Genomic DNA, 12,733 nt, shown 5'->3' on the forward strand with positions numbered 1-12,733 from the left:
ACACACAAGTGGCTGGCGGAGCTTTGTGCTCCAGCCTGTATAGTCATTAGCTCTAACATGGGATGCAGCTGCTTCTGTACTAGCAGGCCAGGTGGCATCTAGTGGCCAAATCAAGCACAAACTTCACACACAAACTATGAGACAGTACACACACAAGTTCAGTAGTCACAGCAACATTAAATAGAATTATTGGCGAAGTCCTAGTTCACAATTGGTATGGCATAGAGACCCAATAACCATATATTCTTAAAACATGAAATGATATTGTTTGAACGGTAGCAGCTAATCTTAGTGGGATCACTTAATTATTTGTAGGAATAAGTAATAAGAGTCTGTAATATGATGCTCAGTACTGGATCATGTCATCTGTTTGAGAGTGGTCTCCATTGGTTCTAGCATGTTTTCCAAATCTGTCACAAACGAAGACACTAAATACTGATAAACTGGATAATGAAGAACCTGAGCGCACAGTGGCTGATACTTTTTTTTTACCTAAACCTGCCTATGGAAATTTGAAATATTGTTTGGAAAAGTCCAAACATTATTGAAAGGACTTTTGGTGCTGAACTATCGAGGATTAACTCATTGTTCGACCCTGTTTTAATCCATCTGGGTACAATTTTGTCCCTTTGATCAATTTTAGTAATACTAATAATTATAAACAGAGAAACCTGCGCAACACAGAAGCCCTACCACCTCGGCTGTATGGATTACCCAAGATCCATAAGAACAACGTTCCACTGAGACCGATCGTTAGCGTTCCTGGATCACCGACATATAGACTGGCAAAACACTTGGCCTCTCTGCTCCAGCCACACGTGGGGAAGACCGACACATACATTAAGGACTCAGGACATTTCATTGATAAGCTGAAGAAACTGAAACTTGCACCAAACGAAATCTTAGTCAGCTTTGATGTTGTTTCATTATTTACGAAAGTGCCACTCAGTGACGCTCTGCCACACATTGGTTCCATTTTCCCGCAGGACATCGGAAAGCTCTTCCATCATGTCTCACCACGAGCTATTTCACGTGGAATGGAGATTTCTATGAACAGCTGGAAGGCATCGCTATGGGTATTCCGCTCAGTCCAGTGGTGGCCAACTTCTTCATGGAACAATTCGAAGCACAGGCACTGGACTCGGCGACTTGCAAACCTAAGGTGTGGTGCAGGTACGTTGATGATACTTTCGTGGTGTGGAGCCATGGTGAAGAACAGCTCGGTGACTTCCTAAGACACTTGAATAGCCTCCATGCCAACATAACATTTACCATGGAAGTAGAAAAGGACAATAAACTGCCATTTCTAGATGTGCTGGTCACAATGGACGGCAAAAACCTGGGACACAGAATGTATCAAAAGCCGACACACACGGACCGATACCTGCACAAACTGTCAAACCACCACCCAAGCCAGAAAAGAGGCATGATTAGTATGCTCATAACGAGAGCAGGATGAATATGTGAGCCGCAACACCTCGAACGAGAAATGCAACACCTGGAAACTGTCCTGAGGAGCAATGGGTACTCCAAAAATTGTATTAGAAGTATAACAGAGCCAAACACTCGGCAAAGTAAGGAACCAGAAAAGAAATGTCGGGTACGGCCTTTCTGCCATACATTCCCAGAGTGACGGACAGAATCGGCCGTATATTGCGCAAACAAGGCATAAAGACGATTTTCAAACTGACAAGGAAGATCAAAGAGTTTCTTAGATCGGCGAAGGAGAAGAGAGACCCACTTGCAATGTCGGGAATATACCGTATACCATGCACATGCGGAAAAGTTTGTCGGAGTGACTGGACGATCCATCAACACCAGGATCAAAGAGCATAAGTGACATTGCAGGTTGGGGCAGGTGGAGAAATTGGCCATGGCAGATCACACACAGAATGAGACCGACCATGTAATAAAATTCGCTGACACGGAAGTTCTGGCTGTAGAGAAGCACTATCACACGCGCTTGTTCAGAGAAGCTGTAGAAATACAAAAACACGCGAACAGTTTGAACAAGAAAGAGGAAAGCCTTAAGGTCAACAGACCCTGGCTTCCCGTACTGCAGCGAACGACTGTTGCAGGTAGCAAGAGGAGAACTGCACCGGAAATGACCGCAGAGAAGCCCTCGGACGTTGGCGCGCCAGGTACATATAGTCTGCGCCCGCGAGCTCGGCTCCAGTTCACCACTGGCAATGGAGGGTGAAGCTTTGACAATGACAGCCACTCGTGCTGGCGAAACGTCAGAAAAATCATTAGATGAACGTCGTCCGAAGAACCCGAGACAGAAGCCAATAGGCAGTTTGTCAACAAGTGGCCACGAAAGCCTTAACAATTTTGTAAATGGAGAAAAGTTAATATATTAAGAGGTCAGGGTTTATCTGTGATTTACTCTTTCTGCAGTTAATCAAGTAATCATTTCTGAACAGTTACTGAAGTATGGCAAACTGACTCAAGATATTCTTTAAAAAATCTTTCTTTTACTTTACAGGGAATAGAACAATTTGTTGGTGCCTCAACCGAAGACATGAAAGTTCCAGTTAAATTTGGATGGATTCAAGGAGTCCTGGTTCGCAATCTTCTCAGCATTTGGGGAATAATGTTGTTTCTGCGCCTTTCATGGGTTGTAGGCCAAGCAGGGATTGGTAAGGCTGTGACTACAATACTATTTTTTCCATTAAAACTATTTGTTTAGCAGTGTATCCCTCATGGTAACATGTTTCACAGTTCTGAGCAGTAGCACTTGCTCTACTGTTAATGTCAGCATGCTGCAAACAATGAAAAATAATGTCTGTACCTTACATGCCCTTAAGACAACAAACTAAAATATTAATAGAAAACTTTCCATTATGAAAAATCTTCCCCGCTTTTCAGCCAACAGTTAATGAGATGATTTATTTGTATCAGTGAATGTGTCAAATTAATGTGTATGCTTACACCCATTTACGGTAATCATTTGTGCATATACACATAATGATGGCACTGTCTCTTTTCATATACAATAGGGAACCTCTGAATCACAATTATTCTGGTAATTTATAAGACCAGCTACTGTGACATACTACTACTACTACTACTACTACTACTACTACTCCTCTCTGGGAACCTTATACTTGTTGCATTGTGTATGGAAACATATTTAATGTGCAACTGAATACAAAACTACTTGAACCTTCAATGTGGATGCAAAACTCGTGTAGGGACTATTTTCTTTTTTTTGTATCAATGGAAAATTCAATCAAGAAAATTTACAAATTATGGAACAGAATTGCTATGTAGCACTTATCTTCAGACGATGAAACATCTAGCTCAGTTGACACATGCATAACACTGAAGTGATGACATTACTTCAGCTATTGGAGCAAATAGTTCCTTCCTCAAAGATGAATTACGGATAGGTTGAGAAAGATTGAGAAGTGCAGGACACTCGGACCATAAACTAAGGGAGAAGCAACCAATCACCTTGGTTCCCAGAGCTATTCCACCAACTCACATCAGCAGATCAGCAGGGAAACACACACAGAAGGATGGAATGAGAAGAAAAGACTGATCGTTGGGGACTGCACCAAATGAGATTTGAAAACCCGAGAGCTTAAAGTGAAAGACAAGGTAATATGCAAGAGAGAGATTACTACTTAAACATTTTGCATGAGTCAGTAATAGGGAAAAGCTAAGTGCATTGTATGTAACAGAAGTTGAGGGGGGGGGGGGGGATGACAAAAAAAAGAGACAAGTCAGAAAAAAAATGTAGAAAGCTATAATGGAGTGGAGAAAGAAGTGGTTACTGTGAATAAATGCTGAGATGGAAGAAATTAACATAAATTAAGGCCAGGTTGGTGAGAACCAAGGACATATTGTAGTGCTAGCTCAAACCTGCGGAGTTCTGAGAAATTGGTGTCAGGGATAAGAATCCAGATGGTGCAAGTGGTGAAACAGGCACCAAGGTCATGACTGTCATGTTGTAAAGCATGCTCTGCAACAGGATATTGTGAGTTGCCTCTGCCTATGCCCTTTCATCCTGACTGACAACTGGGCAGCTGTCTTGCTGATCTAAAAGGTCAGACAGTGTTTACATAACAGCTGGTATATGATGTGTTGTTTCACAGGTGGCTTTTCCCTTTGATAGTATATGTTTCGCCAGTCACAGGGCTAGAATAGATAGTGGTAGGAGGATGCATAGTGGTAGGAGCCATAGGGTAGGTAGATGGGCACTTTCAAACTGGGCTGTTGGAATAATTATGTCCAGTGAAGGCTGAAGTGAGTGTGGTGGTGGATTGCTGTAAAGTGTGCATCCGAACAAATATGTTTGCCTGTAATGCCAAGGCTGTATGGGAGGGAATGTTTGACATGGAAAAGATGACAACTGTCAAAATGTAAGTACTGTTGTTTGTTAGTAGGTTTGATGTGGGCAAAAGTGTGTAGCTGGCCTTCAGTGAGGATGAGATCAACAGCTCACTTTCAGCCCTAAACCTGCATTTAACCATGGTGTTTGGTGAAGGGCCTACTTTCCTTTATACACAATGTTAACTGGAAGTATCACTTTGCCATCCAACCCCAAAACGTTTCCAACAGCAAACTTGTCACTGAAACCCTATCTTGAACAATCCCAACTTGATTCACCACCACTACCACCCTTACAAGCCTTCCAAGAATTTCTCACACCCAGCATTGCTTCACAATGTTTCCTCAGATCTTACAACATGGTCCTAACCTGTCCTCTGCAGAACTCCAGGCTCTTCATCCCTAGAACCTGACTACTCCATTATCCTCCCAGAAGACAAAGGATCTACCACTGCTGTACTTGACCAATGGGAGTATGTTAATAAAGCCTACACCAGCTGTCGGACACCTCTACATATAGCATCTGCCATCAAGATCCCAACCCTGTGATTCAAACTGGCCTGCAGGCCCCTCACAAGGACTTACACCTCAATCCATAGAACTTTTTATCCCACACAAACCATGTACGCCACCTTTTACCTTTTTCCTAAGATACACGAACCTAATCATCCTGGCCGTCTTACAGTTGCTGGCTTTAAAGCACCCATCGTTGTCGTCAGTCCTGAGACTGGTTCGATGCAGCTCTCCGTGCTACTATATCCTGTGCAAGCTTCTTCATCTCCCAGTACTTACTGCAACCTACATCCTTCTGAATCTGCTTAGTGTATTCATCTCTTGGTCTCCCTCTATGATTTTTACCCTTCACGCTGCCCTCCAATGCTAAATTTGTGATCCCTTGATGCCTCAGAATATGTCCTACCAACCGGTCCCTTCTTCTTGTCCAGTTGTACCACAAACTTCTCTTCTCCCCAATTCTATTCAATAACTCCTCATTAGTTACTTGATCTACCCATCTAATCTTCAGCATCCTTCTGTAGCACCACATTTCGAAAGCTTCTATTCTCTTCTTGTCCAAACTATTTATTGTCCCTGTTTCACTTCCATACATGGCTACACTCCATACAAATACTTTCAGAAATGACTTCCTGACACCTAAATCTATATTCAATGTTAACAAATTTCTCTTCTTCATAAACGCTTTCCTTCCCATTGCCAGCCTACATTTTATATCCTCTCTACTTCGACCATCATCAGTTATTTTGTTCCCCAAACAGCAAAACTCCTTTACTACTTTAAGTGTCTCATTTCCTAATCTAATTCCCTCAGCATCACCCAATTTAATTTGACTACATTCCATTATCCTCGTTTTGCTTTTGTTGATGTTCATCTTATATCCTCCTTTCAAGACACTGTCCATTCCGTTCAACTGCTCTTCCAAGTCCTTTGCCGTCTCTGACAGAATTACAATGTTATCGGCGAACCTCAAAGTTTTTACTTCTTCATGAATTTTAATACCTACTCCGAATTTTTCTTTTGTTTCCTTTACTGCTTGCTCATTATACAGATTGAATAACATCGGGGAGAGGCTACAACTCTTACTCCCTTCCCAACCCCTGCTTCCCTTTCATGCCCCTCGGCCCTTATGACTGACATTTGGTTTCTGTACAAATTATAATTAGCCTTTCGCTCCCTGTATTTTACCCCTGCCACCTTTAGAATTTGAAAGAGAGTATTCCAGTCAACGTTGTCAAAAGCTTTCTCTAAGTCTACAAATGCTAGAAACGTAGGTTTGCCTTTTCTTAATCTATTTTCTAAGGTAAGTCCTAGGGTCAGTATTGCCTCACGTGTTCCAGCATTTCTGCAGAATCCAAACTGATCTTCATTGAGGTTGGCTTCTACCAGTTTTTCCATTTGTCTGGAAAGAATTAGTGTCAGTATTTTTCAGCTGTGGTTTGGTAATTTTCACATCTGTCAACACCTGCTTTCTTTGGGATTGGAATTATTATATTGTTCTTGAAGTCTGAGGGTATTTCGCCTGTTTCATACATCTTGCTCACCAGATGGTAGAGTTTGGTCAGGACTGGCTCTCCCAAGGCTGTCAGTAGTTCCAATGGAATTTTGTGTACTCCGGGAGCCTTGTTTCGACTCAGGTCTTTCAGTGCTCTGTCAAATTCTTCACGCAGTATCGTATCACCCAATTCATCTTCATCAACATCCTCTTCTATTTCCATAATATTGTCCTCAAGTACAGAGCCCTTGTATAGACCCTCTATATACTCCTTCCACCTTTCTGCTTTCCCTTCTTTTTGCTTAGAACTGGGTTTCCATCTGAGCTCTTGATATTCATACATGTGGCTCTCTTTTCTCCAAAGGTCTCTTTAATTCTCCTGTAGGCAGTATCTATCTTACCCCTAGTAAGATAAGCTTCTACATCCTTACATTTGTCCTATAGCCATGCCTGCTTAGCCATTTTGCACTTCCTGTCGATCTCATTTTTGAGATGTTTGTATTCCTTTTTGCCTGCTTCATTTACTGCATTTTTAAATTTCCTCCTTTCATCAATTAAATTCAATATTTCTTCTGTTACCGAAGGATTTCTACTAGCCCTCGTCTTTTTACCTACTAGATTCTCTGCTGCCTTCACTACTTCATCTCTCAAAGCTACCCATTATTCTTCTACTGTAGTTCTTTCCCCCATTCTTGTCAATTGTTCCCTTATGCTCTCCCTGAAACTCTGTACAACATCTGGTTTAGTCAGTTTATCCAGGTCCCATCTCCTTAAATTCCCACCTTTTTGCAGTTTCTTCAATTTTAATCTACAGTTCATAACCAATAGATTGTGGTCAGAGTCCACATCTGCCCCTGGAAATGTATTACAATTTAATACTTGGTTCCTAAATCTCTGTCTTACCATTATATAACCTATCTGATACCTTGTAGTATCTCCAGGATTCTTCCATGCATATAACCTTCTTTTATGATTCTTGAACCAAGTGTTAGCTATGATTAAGTTATGCTCTGTGCAAAATTCTACCAGGTGGCTTCCTCTTGCATTTCTCTCCCCCAATCCATATTCACCCGCTATGTTTCCTTCTCTCCCTTTTCCTACTCTTGAATTCCAGTCACCCTTGACTATTAAATTTTCGTCTCCCTTCACTACCTGAATAATTTCTTTTATCTCATCATACATATCATCAATTTCTTCATCATCTGCATAGCTAGTTGGCATATAAACTTGTACTACTGTAGTAGGCATGGGCTTCGTGTCTATCTTTGCCACAATAATGCATTCACTATGCTGTTGGTAGTAGCTTACCCGCACTCCTATTTTTTTATTCATTATTAAACCTACTCCTGCATTACCCCTATTTGAGTTTGTATTTATAACCCTGTATTCACCTGACCAATAGTCTTGTTCCTCCTGCAACTGAATGTCACTAATTGCCACTATATCTAACTTCAACTCATCCATTTCCCTTTTTAAATTTTCTAACCTTTCTGCCCGATTAAGTGACCTGACTTTTCATGGTCCAATCAGCAGAATGCCATTTGTTTTTCTACCAATAACAACCACCTCCTGAGTAGTCGCCTTCCGGATATCCGAATGGGGTCTGTTTTACCTCTGGAATATTTTACCCAAGAGGACGCCATCATCATTTAACCATACAGTAAAGCTGCATGCCCTCGGGAAAAATTACGGCTGTAGTTTCCCCTTGCTTTCAGCCGTTCGCAGTACCAGCACCCACCAAACATATATCAGCCTTAGTTGATCAGCATGTGCAACCTATAGTGCAAAGACTTGAATCCTATATTATAGATACTAACCATTTCCTAGGTCATTTGAAATCTGTGCCTGTCCCAGTCCCACCACACACATTGCTTGTCACCACTGATGCCATCTCCCTCTATACCAACATCCTCCAGGCACATGGTCTGCCTGCTGCTGAATATTTCCTCAGTCCCTCCAGTGAGCCTCCACTCTTTGGCGGATTTGTGCTTGGCTACCATGGGGCCCCGGCCTTTGCAGCACTTTTTCCCTTCCGTGCTGCATGTCTGTCCTCTTGCTATTCTTTTTCCCCTCCCTTTGGGAACATGTCTAAGATGTTATTGGGAATGTTCTGAATTGTCTGTCACTGACTTAAGAACAGTTTCACCTTTGTTTTTTGCTCCCTTTTCCTTTATTTGTTAACTTTCTCTTGTTCGTCCGCTTCAGCGTTTGAGGTTCCTCTTTTTCTTCTTCCTCCCTGTGCACACCTGAAGGCTGGCCCATGCATCTTACACATAATAAGTCACTGGGTAATGCATAATTCCCAGTCCCGAGTCAACAGGTAGGGTTCACATAAACCCCCTGGTGCAAGCCAGGGCCAGGGAGGGGTGATGGCCTGAGCTGCAAAATTGCCGATTGGTCCATCTGTCACATGTTTGGGGGGTGTGAACAATCATGTAATGCAAGTGTGCCCCATTGTGAAGGGTGCCTCCAGTTGGAAGGAGCGCACCATCAGAGATGCTTGCAGTCGTGAGCGATTTTCTCGCAATGAGCCAATCATCTTCCCAATCAACATCTACAAAACATAAATGTAATGAGGCTAATGATTCGAAGACCCTTCCAGGTGCACCAGAGTTCCTCATGGTCTCGCGTACTGAAGACAGTCAGTCCTTCGCCATGGTAAATCAATTGATTATTTGGAATCCTGCTCTCGTTTACAGAATAGCACTTTTCTTTTGGAGACTGCTTCTGATTCTGAAGTACAACAACTGCTTGCTGCCTCGCTTCTCCACAGCTACCCTGTTCGTGTTGAGGTCCCATAGAACTTTGAATTCTTCCCGTGGTTTAATTTACACCAGGCTGCTCGACAGTCTAACCGAGGCTAAAATCCAGTCTTACGTCTCTGATCAGGCTGTCATGGCCATCCATAGTGTAAAAAGGTAGATTCCTCATTAGGGTTCACCCGCACTGTTTCCCTCACCTTTGATAGAGTGGTGCTGCTGTCCGAGATCAAAGCAGGCTGTACATTCCAAACCTGATGCACTGTTACCAGTGTCATCGTTTCAACCACACTAGAACTTCTTGTCGACACCCAGCCAAATGTGTAACCTGTGTTAGGGATGCACACAAGGGCAACTGTCTACCTCCTTCTCCCCATTGTATCAACGGCAATGGCAGCCACGTCATGTCCTCTCGGGATTGTCCCATGTATCTTGATGAGCGGGCTGTCCAAGAGATTTGGGTGAAGGAAAAAGTGCCTTACAGTAGCTCGCAAGTTACTGGCTAGTTGCAAACCCTGTGTTCTCCCATCTGGTGCCTATAGTTCTGTTCTTGTTACACCTCACTCCATGAAGGGTGTGGCCACGCAGACATGTGACCTCAAGTTCAGCTCTGAAGTTGTGAAATAACCCAGTGTCAATGTAGCATCGCCATCCCCCCGTCTCACTGTGCAACAAACTGTCAAACTCTCGCCTCAAGGGGTGAAGCCTCCAACTAAGCAACTAGTAGGGAGGAAAGAACAGGAGGAGTATTTAGTCCTCCTTAAACATCCCAACAACCACCACCACAGGAGTAGTACTCCCGTGAAGACTTCCTCTGTCCCTCCAGCCAAACAATACCTGAGTCTTCCTCTAACTGGAAAGGCTCAAAGAAGTCCACCAAAGGCAAATGGTCTTCTCCTTCGCTGACTGAAGATCCTGTTAGACTATGTCGCCACGTAGTACCTTAGCCCGGCCAGCCTCTGTCTCGCCGGCACCCTGTAGTGGCGACTCTACGCCGGCTGTCAATCAGCAGCCACCTAGTTGACATCCCTACATCTCTTCCTCCTCATGACTGTCCTCCAATGGAACATTCGCGGCCTTCGGTACCACAAAGAGGATGTACGGCTGCTTCTAACATTGCAGCATCCCCTTGTACTCTGCCTACAGGTAATGGAATTGCGCCCTCACGACCACATTGAGCTTTCACATTATTTCTGATTTGTTTTGACTTTCCCCTGAGGTCGCCATTCCGTCTCATGGGGGCGTAATGCGCACTCACACAGGATGACATTCATAGTCAACTCATCTCCCCGACTACCTGTCGTCAAGCTGTTGCAGTTCGCCTTTTCCTTCCCCACCTGACTTTTCACCTATGTACCATTTATGTACCTCCATCCTTCAATGTCACCATGGTAGACTTCCTTCAGCTTTTTGGGCAGCCACCTCGCCCATTTTTGCTATTCGGTGACTTAAATGCACATCATCCTCTTCGGGGTTCTCCCAGGACCTGTCAGAGAGGTGCCCTCATGGCTGACCTTCTTAACCAACTTAACCTCTTCTGCCTTAACACCTCCTCACACACCTATTCCCATTTGGACCTATCCTTTTGCACTGCCCAGCTTGCCCATCATCTTGAGTGGTCCGTTCTTCCTGACACCTACTCGAGTGACCCTTTCCCATGTGCTCTTTGTTTGCTGACTCCTCCCCCACCTGCGTGCACACCCAAATGGCAGCTTACTAAGGCTGACTGCCAGCTTTACTCCTCCCTGGCAACCTTCGAAGAAAAGGATTTCCCCAGTTGCGATGACCAGATGGACTAACTAACCATCATTGTCCTTACTGCTGCAGAATGTTCCATTCCTCTTCCACATCGTGTCCCAGTCCCTTGATGGACTGACGGATGCCACAATGAAATTTGTGCATGGATATGTGCTCTCTGTGTTTTTAACTGTCATCCTACGATGGCAAATTGCAGTCATTATAAACAGATGCGAGAAAAGTGTCATCACGTTCTTCTCGATAGCAAATGAGCTAGCTGGATTTCATTCATTAGTTCTTTTAACAGTTCCACCCCTTCCTTTGTCATGTGGACCAACCTTCAACGGCTCTGTGGGACCAAAATCCATTCCCTCGTTTCCGGCCTCACAGTAGCAGACATTCTCATCGTGGACTCTATCTCCAACACCTTGGGCCGCCACTTTGTGGATGTTTCAAGCTCTTCACACTATCACTGTGCCTTCGGCCATCGGAAACGAGCGGAGGAGGCTTGGGTGATACCCTTCTCTTTTCAGAATCATGAGTGCTACAATGCTGTCTTTATTATGAGGGAGCTCGAGCATGCTCCCAGTTTATCCCTATCCTCTGCCCCAGGGCTGGACACCATCCACATTCAGATGTTGCTACATCTGGGCTGAGGGCACATTTCCAGGACACTGGCATCGAGCCAATGTCATATCCATACCTAAGCCGGTAAGGACAAAAACCTTACCAGATGCATTTGCAAGGTGATGGAACGTCTGATTCATGCCCGGCTAGTATGGTGGCTAGAGTTTCGCAATTTACTGATGAATGCACAGTGTGGATTTAGATCACAGCATTCTGCAGTTGACCATCTTGTTACTTTGTACCCACGCCATGAATGGTTTTCTGTGGAAATCCCAGACTGTGGCCGTGTTTTTAGACTTTAGACCTACGACACCTGCTGGAGAAATTGTATCCTCACTACTCTTTCCATGTGGGGCTTCCGTGGTTGCTTGCCCCGTTCCCTTCATGCATTTTTACAAGATAGAGTTTTTAAGGTGCATGCGGGTTCTATCCTGTCAGACACCTTTATCCAAGAAAATGGAGTGCTTTTGGGTTCTGTTCTGAGTGTCATCCTCTTTGCTATCATGGCCTGTCTTCAATTAGGCATCTCCAGCTCCCTATTTGACGATTTTGCCATCTATTGCAGTTTTCCAATGGCGTGTCTCACTGAGCAGCATCATCAGTGGTGTCTTGATCATGTTTACTCCTGGAGCGCATAGACAATGGCTTTCGCTTTTTCACTGAAAAAACCGTCTGTATGTATTTCTGGTGAAGCAAGTGGTTTCTCCCACCATCTTTACATCTTGGGCATGTTGCTCTTCCATTCATTGAAACTATGAAATTCTTGGAGCTTATGCACAATAAAAAACTCGCTTGGTGCTCCCATGTACCTTAATGTATGCAGTTCCTCAGTTTGCTACATGTCCTCAATGGTGCTTCCTGGGGTGCTGATCGAACAACCCTCTTCCATTTATACCAGTCCCTTGTCCGTCCAAAACTCATCTATGGGTGCTTTGTTTATGCATCTGCACACCCTCCCTCTTACGCCATCTCAACACTATCCACCATTGTGGCATCTGTTTGGCCACAGGCACCTTTTACCCCAGCCCTGTTGAGAGTTGGTAATGTGAAGCTGCTGAACTACCCCTGTCCCACCACCATGACTTCCTCCTCAGCAGGTATGCATGCCATTTGTCTGGCGTGCATGACCACCCATCCTATGCCTCCTTCTTTGATGATTCCTTTGATCATCAGTATGAGGCTTGTCCTTCTTCTCTGTTACATCCTGGAGTCCGCTTTTGGCACTTGCTACAGTGGCTTAACTTCACACTAGCTGCACCTTTCCCTG

General features: G+C 44.0%; 1 protein-coding gene across 13 annotated transcripts in view; it reads left to right on the forward strand.

The window, feature by feature from the left end:
- LOC126282231 (bumetanide-sensitive sodium-(potassium)-chloride cotransporter-like) overlaps positions 1-12,733 on the forward strand; it is a 221,222-nt gene that overhangs the window by 28,680 nt on the left and 179,809 nt on the right. For all 13 annotated transcript variants that reach the window (XM_049981807.1, XM_049981797.1, XM_049981800.1 and 10 more), the window contains one exon: positions 2,486-2,639. In XM_049981807.1, the coding sequence (XP_049837764.1) occupies positions 2,486-2,639 (154 nt within the window). The remainder of the gene's footprint in view (positions 1-2,485; positions 2,640-12,733) is intronic.

The sequence above is a fragment of the Schistocerca gregaria genome, chromosome 7, assembly GCF_023897955.1.
Source record: "Schistocerca gregaria isolate iqSchGreg1 chromosome 7, iqSchGreg1.2, whole genome shotgun sequence".
NCBI lineage: Eukaryota > Metazoa > Arthropoda > Insecta > Orthoptera > Acrididae > Schistocerca > Schistocerca gregaria.